The sequence below is a fragment of the Phascolarctos cinereus genome, unplaced genomic scaffold (assembly GCF_003287225.1).
Source record: "Phascolarctos cinereus isolate Bilbo 61053 unplaced genomic scaffold, phaCin_HiC Scaffold_5;HRSCAF=322, whole genome shotgun sequence".
Lineage (NCBI taxonomy): Eukaryota > Metazoa > Chordata > Mammalia > Diprotodontia > Phascolarctidae > Phascolarctos > Phascolarctos cinereus.
In genome coordinates this window covers 244,689,261-244,709,534 of record NW_027555958.1, presented here as the reverse complement: position 1 = coordinate 244,709,534, position 20,274 = coordinate 244,689,261, and the positions used below count along the sequence as shown (strand labels likewise).

The 20,274-nt window shown below is 42.4% G+C and overlaps 1 protein-coding gene and 1 pseudogene across 1 annotated transcript; one reads left to right on the top strand and one right to left on the bottom strand.

The window, feature by feature from the left end:
* The first annotated feature begins 1,532 nt into the window (after positions 1-1,532).
* Positions 1,533-5,549, top strand: ZBTB9 (zinc finger and BTB domain containing 9). Its single transcript, XM_020999604.2, has 2 exons — positions 1,533-1,643; positions 2,150-5,549. The coding sequence occupies exon 2, from the start codon at positions 2,202-2,204 to the stop codon at positions 3,582-3,584; it is 1,383 nt and encodes a 460-aa protein (XP_020855263.1). The 5' UTR covers positions 1,533-1,643; positions 2,150-2,201; the 3' UTR covers positions 3,585-5,549.
* A 5,051-nt stretch (positions 5,550-10,600) lies between these two features.
* On the bottom strand, positions 10,601-19,908 carry LOC110217212 (guanine nucleotide-binding protein G(I)/G(S)/G(T) subunit beta-2 pseudogene; annotated as a pseudogene).
* Between the last annotated feature and the right edge of the window lie 366 nt (positions 19,909-20,274).

Genomic DNA, 20,274 nt, shown 5'->3' with positions numbered 1-20,274 from the left:
GGGAAGGATCCTCCCTTTTCAACCAGAAGGGCCTCTTTTTAGGCTATCTCCCTGCCCTAAATTTGGAACTTGCCTTACCTCTCGTGGAGCTCGTTGTTTTTGCCCTACATACACCAGGGCATATGCCAAGGGTGGCCAGACTGACCAAGAGGTAGGGGCTAGGATTGACTGATACTTGGATAAAGGGCTGCAATAAATTTATTTTTCAAAAACTTATTACCCCCACGTTTTTTTCTCTATTGTTGGTTGGCTAAGGGCAGCTAGGTGACACAGTGGATAAGAGTGCCAGACCTGGAGTCAGGAAGACTCATCTTTCTGAGTTCAAATCTGGTCCCAGACACTACCTGCATGACTCTGGTCAAGTCACTTTACCCCATTTGCTTCAGTCTCCTCATCTGTCAAATGAGCTGGAGGAAATGGCAAACCACTCCAATATCTTTGCCAAGAAAACCCCAAATGGGGTCATGAAGAGTCGGACAAGACTGAACAGCATCAAATGGTTGGTTAAAGTAGTTTCATGTGTCTCATAATATTTCTAGCATTTTGTGTCCTTGTTAAGGCAATCCTCAAGGTTCCTAAAAGACAGGTTCCCTATACTTTTAATGATAGAGTAAATACAATCCATAGTAGTTATCATGGTTGTTTCAAGGTTGACAAATGAAAGACTTGGCTTTAGGGCTAGAATTTGGTCATCTTTGGTATGAGCCGAGTTTATCTGCTACTTCTGGCTTCAAAATACCTTCTCCATAGAAGACAACCCTCTCACCCTTACCCCATCTACCACCCCGGTAGAATGGTTAAGTCTTATTGCCCCTTCTTTTAAATGGTTACTAAAAGCCAATGTTCTTTTCCCCCTGATGCTTGTCAAGCCCTGGTCAAAGTGGCCAACCTTTTTTTTTTTAAATTTTTATTTCATTTTCTCCACTTACTAGTATTTTATTTTTCCAGTTATATATATGGTTTTCAACATTCATTTTTATAAGAAAAATTTTGACTTCCAAAATTTTCTCCCTCCCTCCCCTCCCTCTTCCCTAAGACAGCAAGCAATCTCATATAGATTATACATGTACAATCATGTTAAACATAAACATTAGTTATGTGAAAGAAGACTGAACAAAAGAGAAAAACCACAAGAAAGAAAAAAACAAAAAGTGGAAGTAGTATGCTCCGATCTGCATTCAGACTCCATAATTCTTTTCCTGGATGTGGATAGCATTTTCCATCAGGAGTCTTTTGGAACTGTCTTGGATCATTGGGAAAGGGCTAAGTCTATCAAAGTCGGTCGTCATGTTACTGTGTACAACGTTCTCTTGGTTCTTCTTACTTCACTCAGCATCAGTTCATGTAAGTCTTTCAAGGTTTTTTTGAAGTCTGCCTGCCCATCATTTCTTATAGCACAATAGTATTTCATTACATTCGTGTACCACAACTTATTCAGCCATTCCCCAAATGATGAGCATCTCCACAATTTCCAGTTCTTTGCCAGAAGGTGGCCAATCCTGACGAGGCTTGTATGCGCTGCAAACGCTGACTTCTGATTGGTCGCCGTAGCAGGCCCCGCCCAATCGCGTTGAAGCTGGTGTTGGGGCGCGGAGGCGGCGGCGCGTTTCCTGCTAGCGGACAGCTCGAGTTCCCGCCTGGAGGTATAGCTGGGGCAGGAGGAGGGGCTCCGAGGCTCCGGGGAACGGGAGGCTGGGGAAGGGCCGGCGGAGAGCCCCGCGGGCGCCCGGGAGCGGGCTCAGGATGGCGCGGGCGGGGCGCCCGCTTCCGGAGTCGGAGGGCTTTTAGAGGTGGGGCACCTGCGGCCTTGAGTCCACGTGTGGCCTTCTAAATCCTCAAGTGCGGCTTTTTGACCGAACCCCGGTTTTGTTCTGTAAAATTTGGATTCCGTTCAAAGGCTGCAGTTAAGGATTTAGAAGGCCGCAGGTTCCCCACCCCCAGCAAGACTTGGGGACAGCCAAGGTGTTACTGGCCGTGGCCGGGGTTCGAGGCGAGGGCGCACGGCGGCCTGAGTGGAGCCGGCGCCGCGGACGGGAGGAGAGGGGTGTCCAGGCACTGAAAGTTGGGCAAGTCGTGTAGAGCCGAGGGGACGCGCAGCCTCCCCACCCCCCGGCCGGGGCGACTCTGAGGCCGGGTCTTTCCTCCACAGCCGCTGCCGTGGGAGGGCCTGCCTCGTCGGCCCCGCCCCTCCTCCGGACACCATGGATACCCACGGTTCCTTGGCCCCGGTGCCCCCGGCCCCCTCATGCCCGGTCTCGGCCCCCAGGACCATCCAGATCGAGTTTCCCCAGCATAGCTCCTCTCTCCTGGAGGCCCTCAACCGCCACCGTTTGGAGGGCAAGTTCTGCGACGTCTCCCTCCAGGTGCAGGGCCGGGAGCTCCGGGCGCACAAGGCAGTGCTGGCCGCCGCCTCCCCGTACTTCCACGACAAGCTGCTCCTGGGGGATGCGCCGAGGCTCACGTTGCCCAACGTCATCGAAGCCGATGCCTTCGAGGGGCTGCTCCAGCTCATCTACTCTGGGCGCCTGCGCCTGCCGCTGGACGCGCTCCCCGCTCACCTCCTCGTCGCCAGCGGCCTTCAGATGTGGCAGGTTGTGGATCAGTGCTCAGAGATCCTGCGAGAGCTCTGCGAGGGCACCTCCAACCACACCCTCCTCCTCTCTTCCTCCTCTTCTCCCGGGGTCTGGTGTTCCCGCCCAGCCCCATCCCAGGCTCCCGTACAACCCCCCACTCCAGCTGAGAGCACTGTTGTAGGAATGGGGGGTGAGCTGGGGGAGGTGCTGCAGATTCAGGTAGAAGAAGAAGAGGAAGAAGAGGAGGAGGAGGAGGAAGAACAAAGAACCTTACCAGTTGTCCCACAAACCCAAAGAGTGGCAGGGGGGACCCCTCGGCCTCGTGCCCCCAATTCGCTGCCTATATCTACCACCACCCGCAGGTTACCAGATGGTGAAGGAGTCTCAGCTGAACCTTCCACCCCTCCTACACCACTGCCCCCCAAAATCTTCTATATTAAGCAAGAGAAGCTTGATCCTGAGGAAGAAGTGGCTGGGGGTGGGGCCCAGCCTGAGGGAGGAATGGAGGAGTCCAGAGAAGGATTTCCTAGTGGGGGCACTGGAGCAGGTGGAGGGGATCTTGGATTCCTGCTGCCCCCCAGTGCAGGGGGAGCTTCCAGTGGAAGTGGCCCATCATGGAAACCAGTAGATCTGCATGGGAATGAAATCTTATCAGGGGGTGGTGGGCCAGGAGGGACAGGACAAGCCGTGCATGGGCCAGTAAAGTTAGGGGGAGCACCTCCCCCTGATGGTAAGCGCTTCGGCTGCCTGTGTGGAAAGCGTTTTGCAGTGAAGCCAAAACGGGACCGCCACATCATGCTGACCTTTAGTCTCAGGCCTTTTGGCTGTGGTGTCTGCAACAAACGATTCAAACTCAAACACCATCTGACTGAGCACATGAAAACACATGCTGGAGCCCTGCATGCCTGTCCCCACTGTGGTAGAAGATTCCGTGTCCATGACTGTTTCCTTCGACATCGAGAGCTCTGCAAGGGCCAAGGCTGGGCCACTGCTCATTGGACGTACAAGTGATGGCTTACGTCAGACATTGACTCCCCCAAAAATAAGTGGACAGCTTTATGATGAACTTCCTTGTGGAGGTTCAGAGTGACCATTAGTCCTAGCTGCAAGTGTTAGGAGGGTGGATTGCCTCTACAGTTGGTTACTCATATGCTATATTCCAGGATGTGGCCCTCAACCTTGCAGTTCTGGAAATCTACTTTAATTAGATCACCTAGCAGATGATCTAAGTCAGGTCCTAGGGAAATTGATTCTTGCACACCAGAATGCCTGTTTATTATATTTTACTGAAGGATTTCCCTCACCTGAGAACCAACACCAATTGGGCACCTTCTTTCTTAGAAGGATGGCCACCTAGGAAGCCAAAGTTGGAAGGATTCATATAGCAAAGGAGTGGTCTTAAAGAGATGTTTAACTTGGTCTGTATTGTAAGTTAAAGGATTCCTACTCTATAGATAAATTTGTCTGAGGAACTAAATTCAGGCATTCAGAAGCTGATCTGTTATCCACTTGTTTATTGACTGTTGGAGAGAATACCCAAGGCCTTCCTCCAAGTCTTGCTTTATTTTATAGCAGATTCTCTACTGTTCACTTTACATGATCCTTTGTCACTGTGACCCACTTTTGGAGCTAGACTGTTTTATATCTGACATGGACTGGTTCCCACTCATCTCATCCATGATCCTGTTATTCTTAGTCTGAGGATATCTCCTCTCTGACCCATTTGCCCAAGGCTTATTTTCTGTAACACTGATGCTTATTCCAATAGTCCTAGAGAATGTAGTTATAGTGACAAGTGATCATGCTGACTGGAATGTGACAACCACTCACCCAGGACATGAACACTTACCTCATTTTCTTTCAGTCCTGAAATACTTCATACAGAACATAAAGAGATGACTATGTTTAGAAAGACCCCAGGGCTGGGATCGTATGACTGGCCCTGAAGCCTTAACAGAAGTGCCCAAGCTCAATGTACAACACTACCCCCACCTCCATACAACTGAAGCATCAGGGTACTTTATTACTTCAAATAAATACAGTTCTGAACCTTTACTAGTAGATATGACTTGATTATATGTCTGGATATGAGAGCAGACTTGGGGTGATTAGCAGGTGTGTGAGAGATTAAGGATGTTATGTAGTTTAGAGGTGGGGATAGGATATGGGTGTATCTGCTTGCTTTCCTTGCCTCATGTAGGGAATGTGTGCACCAACACTATGCAGTTTTTTTTTCTTGTTTTGTTTTTTTTTGGTGAGGCAGTTGGGCTTAAGTGACTTGCCCAGAGTCACACAGCTAGTGAGTGTTAGGTGTCTGAGGCTGGATTTGAACGTGGGTCCACCTGACTCCAGGGTGGGTGCTCTATCCACCGCACCACCTAGCTGCCCCCAACTAAGCATTTTTCAACTGAATGCTTGGTAAAATGTCTCTTCTTTATATAAATCAGGACCTATTTATTTCTCAATAAAATGAAGGGACAGGACTAGATCAGTTTCACAAAAACAGGTCCATATTTAAAAATTTTTTTTTTTACCAGTACGTGAACTTTTGCTAACAAGAGTTCTTAAAATTTGTAATTTTAAAAAACCGAGTTCTCCCTTCCTGACCCTGAACCCCGGAAAACCATTATGTTGAAGCTGTTGTGAATGAATGACATTTCTGTCATTCCACAACAGAGTTTGGGTTGGGATGCACTGGATTACCTGAATTCTAAGGTCCTTTGGTCTGACTTTGAGTCCCAGAATCCTTGCCTGAAAGGGTAAAGAGAATAAGGTGAGAATTCGATCTAGTCCTTCTACCACTCACTTCAGCTAACTAAAGATAAGTTTGAAAAGTGAAACCATTGACTATATTAGCATCGCCACCAGAAGGTGAGCAAAGGCCGGAAGAGCATACAAGATGCAGTCAATTTTGTCATTGTATCATCTGGTGGAGGGAAACAGAATAAAATAAAATAGTTTAGATGATCATCAACAGATTCTGTTTTATCTCTGCTCTCCCATCTATTGCAGTGCAAAGTCCATTATATGGGTATGCCTTGATAAAAGATATTTTTGGAACATGTAAAGATCCATGCTTTCCTCAAGGTTGAGTATTCCACTGATACATATTGCAGCCCTTCCGTAACTTGTTCAGTGTTAGTCCTGACCGTCATTAACCAAAAATGCACCACAGATGATCTATGTAGGACTACTGGAAGAAAAAAAATTGAAATTTACAAAACATTGGAAAATTGATATTCACTTTACAAAATGGGGTTTCAAAATGGAGACCCTTGCCCAACAGTGCCTTGATGTCCTGATTCAAGTTACAGTCTGGGTGACCAATATGCAAGACACACTGGGAGTAAGAAATGATAGTGTTTCCAGCCCAGGCAGTAACCAAAAGTGTACTAACAATACCCAGAAGTGATTAGGGCAAACACAACCTGGAAGCCAAACACCTGACTGAGTAAGGATGTGTGTGTGTGAAACCTAGACAAAATCAGTGTATAGCCTGCTTTTTCATCTAAAACTTGGTTACAGCTCTAGAGCAATTCCTTCATCTGACACTAAGATCTTCATAGCTAAAAGTAATATAGGTCTGCAACTACAGGGAGTATAACATTTTATCAAGAGAAAAAAGAGATTGAGAGATTTTAAGTTCATTTCCATTTTCCTAATTCTGTAGTTGGAGCTGTCCAAAAATGCCCTGAGCTGTATCAGGAAGTAAGCACCTCATATGTGAAGCAAGGTCTTAAAAAAAGAGCCTGGAACACCATTTATTAGGGATGCTACAAAGGGAATTCCTGTACAAGACAGGTTGGACCAGCCAGATGGCCTCAAATATCTCTTCCAATTCAGAGTTTATGATTCTCAACACCTAACAAAGCAGTTAATAAGGAGTTCTATTATAACAGGCCCATGAGAGCCTCCCAAAACAAATGGATGTGCATATAAGGTAAGCAATACAATAACACCATCTAAAGCAAAAGCAGCCTCCCAGGTTGCAGACCTACAAAAATATGGTCCTAGCATGAGCAATGAGCACTTGAGGGGAGGCAACAGATGGAGAGGATTATACAGTGGCCTGAAAATCAGGGCTTCTGCTTTTTTTCCAACAAATTTAACTAAAACTAGAATAGGTTTAATTAGTAGAGGGTGTTTTGTTTTCCTAATGAAGTTTTTGAAGAAGTAGGTTATTTTACCCAGGTCATAATGGAGAAATGAAACTATTAGGTTAATGTAGCTAATTCAGTCCCCATCTTCCTCTTCACTGCTTGGGGCATAGGACCAGGGAGCAGCAGTGAGCCTTCCCTATCCCAGGCCCTGGTATGAGTCAAGGGAGAGTGAGTAAGGGGGATACCAACTGACTAAATTCTTGCTTTTGCTTCTTACCGCCTATGTGACCTTGGGCAAACTATTTTCTGGGCCTCAGTTTTCTCATCTGTAAAATGAGGCAGTTGAAATGGTTTCTAATAATAGCATTTATATAGCACTTTAAGGTTTGCAAAGCACTTTATAAAAATCTCCTTTGATCCTCACAACAACCCTAGGAGGTAGGTGCTATTATTATCTCCATTTTGCAAATAAGGAAACTGAAGTACAGGTGAAGTAACTTGCCTGGGTCACACAACTAGTGTCTGAGACTGGATTTGAACTTGGGTTTTCCTGACTCCAGGTCCAGCACTGTATGCATTGTGCCACCTAAACTTATCTCTAAGGTCCTTTCAACCTCTCAATTTACTAAATCTAATGGAAATGTACCATGTTTCCCCAAAAACCACTTTCTTATTATTCTGAGAGTCTACTAGGGTGCAGAAGGTTCAATAAACACTTTGGCTCATATTCTACCAATTGGAAATCAGTCATTAAAAATCACTTTGATCTCATTGTAATAAGAGCAATTTAATTGGTTTATGGAGGAAGAATGCTAAGATCAGGAAGCATCAGATCACCATTCAAGGTTACTTTCCAAGTCAAGGTTCTCCTGTCACACCTCCCCAGATCCAGGATACTCCAGAGCTGCTTTTGATCAAGTGGAAATCATTAAGTTGAGGGAAGTAGGCCTTATTACAGATTAACTGGTTACCAAAACTGCATCTTAAAGTTGGGTCTCTAGAGCCTCTCAGCACTGAAGTACTAGTTGGACTTATAACCACTTTATTCTTGGAGAGGTAAGTGGGATCTGAGGGGCTGCAGATCAACCTGACTCAGCCAATCAGATTTGAAGTTCCACCCAGCTGATACGTAGCAGATACAGGAGAGATAACTGGATGATTAGAGGTCTGGGAAGGTCATGTCTATCTTCCATCCCTTCTTTCCTCTCTCCTTTTGTCTTTTGTCACTACCTCCACTCTCAGCTCAGTTGAACAATTAGAGTCACACACACCTCCCCCACCCCAACCAGGTGCAAAGTTACCCAGGAAGAAGAGGCAAACAAAGCTGTATTGGAACACAAGGGTCTTGGCAAGGTATCAGAAGATGTTCCTCTTCACACAAGGGACCAGAAAAGAAACATGTTTTCCTGCCTTTTCAGATCCCAAATGATTTCTTAATTTAGAATGAATCAAGTCAAAGAAAGAAAAACATTATTTCTAGACCTACATTAAAAGACAATGCAGTTTTCTTTAATAGCAACGAACCTGCAACAAAAGATGTCTATTGAAAAATTGTGGTACGGGAAAGTGATGTGAATGAAAAAATATTTATTAAGTGGTTACTATGTGTCAAACACTGTCCTACGTCCTGGAGCTACAAAAACAAAGACAGTCCCTGCCCTTGAAGAGCTTACATTCTAATAGGGAAAGACAACACATACAGGAGAATAGTATTCAGGGAAGCATATTTTGGTTTGAAAATTTATAGATGGTTAAGTGTAGCTAGAGAGGACACAGGTGGATTGAGGAGGTTTTCAGAATTGAAGGGCAAAGGGAAACAGAAGATCTGCACTTAATAGCATGCTGGATGTAGATGAAATGGCTTGAGAGTTAAATGAAGTGTGTCTGGAGGACAGGCCTAAATGTATTGGGTAACTAAGGCAATATCAATCATTATAATAGGACCATAGGGCAGGGGATTTGGGCATAAAAGGGTAAATTCCTCCAGAAATTGGTTTCTGGATCAAGTATACTGGTGGCTAGGGAGGACATGGTCAGAAAGTGAAGTAGAGTATTAATGTATCTTAAGAAACATTAAATGTACCGTAGGCAAGTCACTTAACCCCAATTGCCTTTTAAAAAAAAAAAAGAAAGAAACAATAACTGTAGAATTCTGAAAAGTGTGGGAAGACTTAAATGACCTGTTGCAAAGTCAAGTAAGCAGAACCATAAAAATACATATAAAATGACGGCAACAATTTAAATGGAAAAAACAAAAAACCCAAAGTAATTATATAAATTGTATAAACCCCTTGTAATTATAATGACCAAGGTTGGCACAGAAGAAAAAATGAGAAAATGTACTTCCTTCCCTTCTTTGTAGAGATGGGAGACTATGTGTGTGAAACATTTCATATACTATCAGACTTGGATGATGTAGTTCTGCAGAAATGCCTTTTTTTTCACCTTTATTCTTTATTATAAGAGATGGGTTGGTAGGTACAGCAGGATCTGAGGTTAAGTCTGAAATAAAGGTGATATAAAAACAAAACATGTCAAGAAAAATCTAAAATTGGGGAAAAAAAGCTACTACTAAAAGCTGAATTCAATTTAGATGTCAATTTAATTTATTAGAAGCCTACTATGTACAAGGCATAATGAGATATAAAGTTTAGATAAAAAATTATTCCAGCTTTCAGGGAACTAGCAGAAATGCTATGAAGCACATAAACATAAGTATAATACACAACATCAAAGAGCATCAGAAAAGAGCTATTTGAGGTGTGAGATGGAAGGTCATTACCATAAGGGGATCAGGAAAGGCTTCATTTCGGAGGTGACATTTAAGTTGGGCTTGAAAGGATAAATAGGAATTTGTAAAGGGAAAAAGAAGAGGGTGGGCATTCCAGGTTTAAAAGCACAGCATGAACAAAGACCAAGAGGTATAAAGGTGTGGTTGTCTTTAGGGGAAAGAAAGGATTATAGAATTTTTAAATTGGAAGGGACTTTAGTGACCAAGTTGTCCAACCCACACCCAAAAAGGAATCCTTACTATAAAATGTGTGACAAGTGGTCACCTAGCCTCTTCTGGAAGACAACCAATAAAAATCTATCTTCTAAAGCAACCCATTCTATTTTTGGACAGCTCTAATTGTTAGGAAGTTTTCTTGTCATCAAGCCTTAATTTCCCCTTTGCAGCTTCCATTATTCCTGATTCTGTCTTCTATACCCTACAGAATAAATTTAATCTCTCTTCCACATGATAGCCTTCAAATACCTGAAGAGAGAGCTATTATATTGTCTCTGAGTCCTCCTTCAGGTTTAACATTGCCAGTTCCTTCAACTGATTCTGGTAAGACTTGGACTCAAGGTTCCTCACCACCCTAGTTTCCCTTCTCTGGACATTCTATAGCTAGCATTTATGTAGCACGTTAAGATTTGCAAAGCCTCCCCCTCTTTTTTTAAAAAACAGAATTGGAATTGGTTCTTTTGTGGAAAAAAATGAAAATTAAATCAGTTCTTTTTGGGGGGGGCACTAGGCAATGGAGTTAAGTGACTTGCCCAAGGTCACGCAGCTAGTAAGTGTTATGTGTCTGAGACCAAATTTGAACTCAAGTCCTCCTGACTGCAGGGCCAGTGCTCTATCCACTGCACCACCTAGCTGCCCCTAGATCAGTTTTTAAAAGCCACCTCCTAGAGCTTCCCACTCATGGCCCTGACCCTGGCCCTCTAACAGGGAGAAGCTTCTGACCAGGGAAGAGGGTAGGGAGGTTCCCCCCACTCCCATCCTCATCTCTAGGGGAAGAACTGAACCCCAAGGAAGAGGAGGAACAGTTCTAGGTCCATATGTGTACCACCAGCCCCTTCCTGGCCAGTTTCTGGCCTGTAGTTTAGGGCACAGCTCTCTTCTCCTTCCTGGCCTAAAAAATTAAAGGTATGGAAGGTATCCTAGATCTTGAAGGAGTCCCAGGAACCCATGGTCACAGCCATCCCATCATCATCCCAAGACAGTAAATACCATGGTCATGGCCAGAAGGACACCTGCTCGGTCACCTTTCATGGCATTCCAGATATTGCAGTTGAAGTCATCATAGCCAACCAGTAGCAACTGGTCACTTTGGGAGAAGGCAAAAGATAATACCATAGATGAAATTGTCACACATGTATAACCTATGTCAAATTGCTTGCCTTCTCAATGAAGGGGGGTGGGGAGGGAAGAAGGGAGAGAATTTGGAACTTAAAGTTTTTTAAAATAATTTATTTATTTTTTGTTTTCGACATTCACTTTCAGAAGATTTTGAGTTTTAAATTTTCTCCCCCTCTCTTCTTCCACCTATCCAAAACAGCATGTAATCTGATATAGGCATTACTTATACATTCACATTAAGCATATTTTCACATTCGTCATGATGTAAATAAAGAAGAATTAGAACTAGTGGGAGGAACCACAATCAGAAACAAAACAAAACAACAAAAGAAAAGGAGAGCAAATAGTATGCTTCCATCTGTATTCAGACTGTATTGTTCTTTCTCTGGATGTGAACAGCATTTTCTATCAAGAGTCTTTTGGAGATATCTTAGATCCTTATATTTCTGAGAAGAGCTAAGTCTATCAAAGTCAGTCATCATCGCACAGTGTGGCTGTTACTGTGTACAATGTTCTCCTAGTTCACTTCACTCAGCATCAATTCTTGTAAGTCTTCCCAGATTTTTCTGAAGTCTGCTTGCTCATCATTTCTTATAGCACAATAGTACTCCATTACATTCATATACCACAACTTGTTCAGCCATTCCCCAATTGATGGGCATCCTCTCAATTTCCAATTCTTTGCCACCACAAAAAGAGCTGCTGTAAATATTTTTGTACATGTGGGTCCTTTTCCCTTTTGTATGATCACTTTGGGATATAGCCCTAGAAGTGCTATTGCTGGGTCAAAGGGTATGCACAATTTTATAGCCCTTTGGGTATACTGGAGCTCAAAGTTTTAAAAACAAATGTTAAAAAATTGCTTTTACATGTAAATGGGGGGAAATTACTAAATAAATACATAGATGAAATTGTCATGAGAGTACATGAATAGTTCCTGGTCTGACCAAAGGTCAAAGAGGTGGCATAGAGTATCAACAGAGTGCTTGGTGAAGGCATAACCATTTGGAAAGAAGGCCACAGCACTGATGTTAGACTCGTAACCTGGAAATTTTTGCTGGCATATGGAGTCCTAAACATCTATAATTTGGAGAAAACATCAGAGGCACCAGAGATGAAGCTCTGGACATCCAGAGCCAGCTACAGGAGCATTAAATCCCTACTGTGCCCAGCAAAGCCCACTGTCTATTGTCCTGTTTTTATATCACGTAAGGCACAGCCTGTGTCTCCACAGCGGTCATCTAGGAATCAGCATCAAGACACCTAGTGTGACCTGGAAGCTCTCTGCTGACCTTGACTTTGCCCTACTGGGTTATGAGATTATGCATGGAACAAATGTCTGACCAAGAGCCTTGCATCTGTCCCCTAGTGCATAGCATGATTTTTGTCAGGTGACCCCAGCTGTCCATTGTGTTCTCATCTGAATTCTTCCAACCGGATCTAGGTATGTCATCTCAGTAAGGGTGAAATTCTTGCTTGCTTTCTGGGATCTGGTTCTAGAGCTGCTTTGCCTTCTGTCTCAGCTGCTCCAATTCATTAATAGTGGCAGCAGGGCAGCAGGCTCCTGAGGCTGCCTCTCTTTGGCATTCAGGGAGATCTGGAGAGGGACCTAAATCAGAGATTGGAGCCCCCAGGACATTCAGAGCCTTGTGGTGGTAGATCTCTGGAGTGGGGAGGTAGGACCTGGGAGGGAGGCCAGGGTTCCTGCATCTGCACTTTACATGTCAACTTATTAACCTTCATAACAGCCCTGTGAGGTAGGTGCCCTTACATCCATTTTACAGATGAGGCACAGAGTTTAAGTGACTTGCCCAGGGTCACACAGCTAGTGAGTATCATGTGTCTCAGGTCCTCCTGACTCTAAGGCCGGTGCTCTGTCTGCTGTTCCACCTAGCTGCCCCAAAACTATGTCTTTTTCAGGACAAAACACACACACACACACACACACACACACACACACACACACACAACTTCTAGTTAACAATGACTTCCCTATCCTGTATTTCTATCCCTCTCAACGTTGTATCATCTGCAAATTTTATAAGTGTCAACCATTAAAAATAGTTCATTCTAAGAAAGACAAACAAAATTAGGCAGCATGTGCATGTTTATTTCTCTTAAAGCTGGCAGATCATGCATATAGAGATATGTATGGGAATTCATTGTGAAAATGAGGCCGAGGAAGGATAAACAAAGGGAACCTTATATCTTCAGAGTAATATTCCCTCTCACCCCTCCCTCCCTTCCTGGCTCAGGATGTCTTTGTCAGCCAAAATTATAGTCTCCATATGTTAACCATAATACAAGAAAGGAATTTCTTTTTGTCTTAAAAGTTGAGGCAATCAGGGTTAAGTAATTTGTCCAGGGTCACACAGCTAGTAAGTGTCAAATGTCTGAGACCAAATTTGAACTCAAGTCCTCCTGACTCCAAGGCCAGAGCTCTATCCACTGCACCAGCTAGCTGCCCCAAGAAAGGAATTTCTTAATTGGATAGATTGTAAATACAATAAGATAAAAGAAGTGTTAAAGTATCAATTGCAATTATAATTCCAGGATATGTGTCTCTTCTGTCATTAACATGATGTAAGATAACATAGGATAACAAGATAATATAACATAAGAAAAGTCCCATTATTCAAGACAGCATCCGGTTCAAGGCACCTTGTCCTTGGCAGTCATAAACAAAGGAATACTCCTGATCAGCTTCATCTGGCCTTGTAGTTGCTGACACAGGAAGGGGCATTTTGGGTTCACTCAGAGAGTAGGGCAAAGCATGTCTGTTATGCCAGAACATGCAAAGTATTATGGTATGTTAAGCTCACAGTGGGCCAAAATGTCTTTCTCCTGATCGGCCACTCCAGGTTTTAAGCCTTTCTCAGGTCTTGTGGGCCTCAAAATGATCTCACAGGATCCTCACAAGTGTGTCCTCCCTCAATGCCTTTATCCATATCATTGGTAAAAATGTTAAGCAGTTTAGGAATGAGTAGAAATTCCTGCCAACATGATGCTGAATCATTAACAACTATTCTTTTAGCTCAAACATCCAATAAGTTCCAAATCCACCAAACTGTATTATTATGTAGAATCTCTATTTTGAACTGGAAGTGACGTTAGAGTCCATCTAGCCTAACCTCATTTCACAAGAGAGAAACTGAGGCTTGGAGAGTGCCCAGGGTTATCTCTCCACCTTTTTCTACAAAATTAGTCTGTGATAAGATCAAACACTTTGATAAAATCTAGACAAGCTATGTCTACAGCATTCCCTGGTTCCCTGTCAAGAAAAGAAATAAGGTTAGTCAGGCATAAGCCATCTTCCATAAAGCCGTCCTAGCTCTTTATCATCTTTCCTTTTCTAGGTATTTAGTATTACTTTAATGATACAATCTCAACTTTACCCAGGAAACAAAGTCTAGCTCACTATAGTGTATAGACTCTGTTTTCTTCCCTTTGGGGCAACAAAATTATCCTTCAGTCTTGCAGTTGCTCTTCTATTTTCTGTGATCTTTCAGTAGTGGCTCCACAATCATATCTGCCAATTCTTTTAGTACCAAGTATGGAGTTTATTTGGGTTAAGTGACTTGAATTCATCAAAAGCAAGTAGGTATACTCTTATCATCTCCTTGCTTATCTTGGTATCATATCCCCATTAGACATCTTAGTTCTGTCCTGTCAAATGCTAAGGTCATTCTTCTTGGCAAAGAAAACATAAGTATAATCCTGATTCCAAAGATGGCGTCCCTGAAATACATAAGAACCAAAGGCAGTACATTGTAGCAGAAAGCTGCTGGTCTTTCTGGTTTCCTGGGGTCTTGAAAGGGTTGTTGTTATTGTTCAGTTGTTTCAGTTCATGTCCAATTCTTTGTGACCCCATCTGGGGTTTTCTTGGCAAAGATACTGGAGTGGTTTGCCATTTCTTTCTTCAGCTCATTTTATAGATTGAGGAAACTGAGGCAAACAGGGTGAAGTGACTTGTCCAGCATCACACAGCTTGTAAGTGTCTGCTGATTCTTCCTGACTCCAGGGCTCTATCCACTGTACCACTTTGGAAGAGACTTCCAGGGCAGGTAGGTGGTACAGTGGATAGAGCTCTGGCCTTGGAGTTAGGAGGGCCTGAGTTCAAATCCAACCTCAGACATTATAACACTCACTAGCTGTGTGACACTGAGCAAGTCACTTAACCCCATTGCTTCATCAAAAAAAAAAAGCAAGTTTCTAAAAATTTATTGATATTCAGATCTTATCCTAGCTTGCCTTTTTGAATTCTGAAAGAGATTTAGCAAGGCAATGAGCCAGTAAACTGAGCAGTGAAACATTTGGACCTGTGTGCACATTGGCATGACCAACACCTTTCCTTGTCTGGTGTTAGAAGATTCCTGTTACCACGTACCTACAAGGTCTCCAAATCATGAGGACCTCCAACTTAACAGAAGCAACATAAAAATTAAACAACTCTTCCTTCTATCTGTTGCCAGACAATGTCTCCTCTACTCCAAGCATTAGTCCTTGTTCTTTTTTGGATTATCTTCTTTTTCCCAATATAGCTTTAAAAAAAACCAAGCTGACTTTTTCTTTTTTTCATAATTATATTTTATTTACTTTAACATTCATTAAATTTTTTTTGAATTCCAAATACTCTCCCTCCTTCGAGCCCCTCTCCCACCCATTGAGAAGGCAAGCAATGTGATAACAATCATACATGTGAAATTATGTGAAATATAGTTCCATTTTAGCCATGTTGGGGGGAAAAAAAAGAAGAGAAAGTCTTTCACAGTTGATAATGCAACAAGAATTAGATAAACAGGAGCTATCTGAAGCGACCAATTTGGATATGAAACTCCACAACTGATGTAGATTTTTAAGAGCTGTATACAGGATATGGGTTCAAGGGGAAGTAAAGGATGAATATGAGAGCATGATGTCGTCTTTGAAAATTAGTGTCAGATAAGAAATGAAGGGGACGATCTCAGAAAAACCTGAGAAGACTTATATGTACTGATGCAAAGTGAAGTGAGCAAAACTAGAACATTCTACACAGTAACAGCAATATTGTAATGATAATTAACTGTAAAAGACTTCCAAAGGACTTACAATGAAAAATGCTATCTAAGTGAGAGAGAAAACTGATGAACTCTCTGCATATTGAAGAATACTCTTTTCATTAATTTATTTTTCTTGCTTTTTTTTTTTTACATGATAGTCTTTTTTGTAAACCAAAATTGTGTTAAGTCTATTCTGGCACCCCTCTCTCAGAGGAGAAGGGAGCTGACAGCCTCATTGCCCCTTCTCCTACTCCCCCCAAGGCAAGAATAATCTTCCTTGAGGAATAGGCAAGATTCCTGAAATGTTTTTCTATGTCTTCCACAAACTGAATTTAGAGGCTGTCAGTTTTTTTTTGTTTGAAAGAAAAAAATCTGCTTTCCTAGCCATTGTTCCTTAAAGGAGGGGCGGGGAGGATTTCTCCAATCTTACACCTATCAGCTTGGCCCCTTCCTGCCAAATGCTGTTTATACAAAAGACCATCATAAAGAGTGAATAATGAATAAACCCGTGTTTAGAGCTGGTTTCAGCATGCTGAGGAGGATCTCATTCTAAGAAGGAATGAAGAATGTTTCTCGTTTCCAAATCTTTCACACCAAATCTGTCCCTCATGCAGGCACTTGATGTCCCACCAGCATTCTCTCTCTGCCAATTTGGATAGTCATATGCAAAATGTCCTAAACTTGGCTGGAAACCTATGTTACAGATAAATGACTATGTAAGCTAATTGCAGAATAGAATATGCATATACATTGGAGAATATCAGAAAAAAATCAGCTGTTGATTCAAGATAGAATCCAGGAAAAAGAACAAATATGTTATCTACCATTCCAAAGATTCATTGATCATTTTTAACTATACATGGGTACCAATAAGTCTGTCTATGGCCCAAGTAGATAAATTTTATTCTTCTCACTTGAGATTATCTACCACAGGTTCAAAGTACTCTGTAGCATACATCCACCCAACACCATAGCTCACAAGCCACCACTGATGTATTTATTGTTATTAGTTAGCTAGAGGAAACAATTAATTTAAGGCAATGAAACAGCATAGTAAGAGAAGTAGCAATAAAATATTTCCCTCATGAATACAGATTCACAAATACAAGTACAATCAGTAACAAGAGTGTATATGCCTAGGGAATAAACACAGAAGGGCAAACATGTAGGAATCGTGGCCAAGGAACACATTAGAAGGGTAAATTGCAGGGAACCCTTTTGTCCAGGCCGCATATTTAGAGGGGAATGTACATAGAGATGTGGCCAGGATGGAGAGACAACATATGACACCAATGTTTCCTGGTGATGTGATGAGGCTACTCCTGCTGCTCCTATACTCTTTCAGTATCATATGACATGATCTCTTGCAGGTGTGGAGTTTCTTCCAGGCAGTCTGGTCCCATGCTGGTCCTCTGGTCCCAGTTAGGTACCAGTCTCTTAATCACTGCTAGGCATTGCTCAACTAGGTCTGTAGTTGTCAAACTTTTCTCTGTTTCCAATTTCTGGCTTCAGGTTGAATCCCCAAATGAGATGCTACCCCTTCTCCATGAGAGCAGAAGTGGACCCTGCCATCTCTCTGTTACCAAGGAGTTCAGAGGCTTAAGCTTCTTCTCTTTGGTGAGGTACTCTCTTCACACACTCAGCATGAGATTAGGGAAAAACCTGCAGCTGTTTTTCTCCCCCTAAAGAAAGTCTACCAGAGCTGTAACTGTGATTGGATTCTTCCCTCCAGAGAATCCATCCCTTCATGGGCCAAGCTATTTGGAGCACAGAATAGTCAGATAGCCAAGTAGCATGAGCAGGCATTTAATCTATCTTTGCATCTTCTACTCAGCAGGGGTAAGATCCTTGTTCCAAGTCTCTATCAGACATAGGGTTAGAAAGTCTTTGGAAGTGCTGCTTAAATTCTTTAAGGATTCCTGCAACTCTGAGCTCTTAATGCGGAGCTCTGCCAAAGAAACCACGCAAGAGTTATTTGGGTCTCAGTTTCCCCCAAGCTCCAGATTCTTTGGATCTTTCATGAAAATGAAAGGGAAGAGCTATATACAGACGTCAGATATGGGACCAGCGGTCATATTGTTGCTTGCAAAATCCAAATGGGCCCCACCGGATTAAAATGTAATTGGAAAATATTTAACAAAATAAATTAAAATATAATTGAACATAGATAATGTTACTACGTGGTTTCCTAAGTTCATAGTGTCTTCTTTTGTATTTGAATTTGATACCACTGGATTAGAAATATTACCTTCCACCTCAATCCTCTCTTCCAAATTTCTCCTTTTATCGTGTGTGTATAGTATTATATAATATAAAAATATATTCTTTTGTAATATGTACAATATACATTATCTATTATATACTTTATGTAATATATTGTGTGATGTATACAATATATATTATTATATATGCACACATAAATCAACAAGATTCCCAGGGCTTTATCCTACATAGAGTACACATATCGTGTATATATATATATATATATATATATATATATATATATATAATATATATATATATATATATATATATATATATATACATATATATACATATACATCATAGATATAGGGCACATCTATCAGAGTCAGTAATGTATTGGTTTTGTATGTATTATTGCTTCCCCCCCCACCCCCCGCCAAAATCACTCAGACAATTTGGTGCTTGGGCATGCTGTTTTGGGTCATCATCTTTTCAAGGTCATAGCCAGAGCCCTTAATGATACACCTGTATGTCAGAGTATAAAAAGACACATGAATTCAAAAGCAAAGGTGAAATCACGTCAGAATAGGTAGGTAACAAGGATTTTTATCAGCCCATACACGAGGGAAAGGGTTGAGGAGGAAGGAACGAGTGTTCATTAAGCACCTACGATGTGCCAGGTCTGGTGCTAAGCAATTTACAAATATTATTATCTCATGTGACTCTCACAACAACTGGGAGATAGGTACTATTATTATCATCCCCATTTTACAGATGAAGAAACTGAGGCAAATAGAGGTTAAATGACTTGCCCAGGGTAACACAGCTAGTAAGTGTCTGAGGCTGGATTTGAACAGAGTCTTCTTCATTCTAGTTCCAGCCTCTGTCCAGTGCACCATCTGGCTAGAACTCCTATCCTCATAAGATTGTAAACTCAAATTCCCTTTTCACCTCTCTGCTTCCTTTAACACAGCAGGAAAAAGCCAGACAGTTCAAAACCACAGCAAGGGTGATTGGAGCTTAGGGTCTGTTGTTCTCTCCCTCCTGAGATTCCTTTTCCTTTAGTCTAATTGGTGAGGACTGCAGAGCGCTGACACCTCATCTTCTCTTCTCTGCAATCATCCATTGCTTTCATGTGGCTCAGCCATGGTTCTTTCTGCCTTTTCTCCATGTGCTATCTTGTGATCCTAACCTTTCCACTACCACATCCGTGAGGGAAGCACCATGGAAGTCTTGTATCCTGGAGCTTTCCCTTATGAGCTCTGCCTGTGTGAAAACCGAGAAAAATGAAGCTTCACTAGGAAACCTTAAGGGCAGAGGGAATCTCTGCCTACATGAGATACTAGGCCAGCTGCAAACGCTGAACTTGGGGGGTGGAGTGCTGGAGATGAGGCCATTAGTACCAAATGTGAACTAAATATAGAAACTTCTTGTTTAGAAGGAAGACAATAAGACTGGGGATGTGTGTAGGAAGACCCTTCATAGTGGCAAGGGTGCTGGACTTGTGGTTGAAACTTTGGGATTTCAATCCAGATTGTGTCAATTTGCATGTAACCTTGACAAGTCATATAACTTTTCCAAGCCCCAGTCGCGTCATCTGTGAAATGTAGATATTTATGCAGGCACTATGTGGCTCACAGGGTCGTTGTGAAGAGCAAAGGAGATAATATGTGCAAGGATGATTTGTGACAATAAGATGCTAGAGAAAAGTACATTATTATTTGCATAGCTTAGAGGAATCTTGAGATGTCTAAGATTGACTTCAATAAGAGCCACTCACTCCCACAAACCACCCGCCCACATTTGCACACATGGAACACAAGATTCAATGGACTATCGGCTACTCCCAGAAAGCTTTTACCCATCTTAAGATTGATGGTATGGTATTATAGGGGCGTTGTGACCAGTATTTGCTTCTAATGAGCAGTTAGGACTAGAGCATGTGTTGTACATATCACTCATCACCAACTCTCAGTAAGCTGGCTGCCTTTCTGAGTGGCATCACTTTTCTCCCATTAGTCTATTGGTATGTATTATCTAGTCAAATCACTAGCATCGCCATACTTCTAGCCATCCAGGTTCCCAACCTCAGAGTCAACCTTGATTCCTCACTTACCCTACACTTCTCTCTCTCTCATTCCCCCCCCCCCCCCCCCCCCCGCTCTGTTTTGGAGGCAATTGAGGTTAAGTGATTTGCTCTGGATCACACAGCTAATAAGTGTCTGAGGCTA

Bases quoted from the DNA above. Each gene is read 5' to 3' on its own strand.
- ZBTB9 (XM_020999604.2), top strand. From the start codon at position 2,202: ATGGATACCCACGGTTCCTTGGCCCCGGTGCCCCCGGCCCCCTCATGC.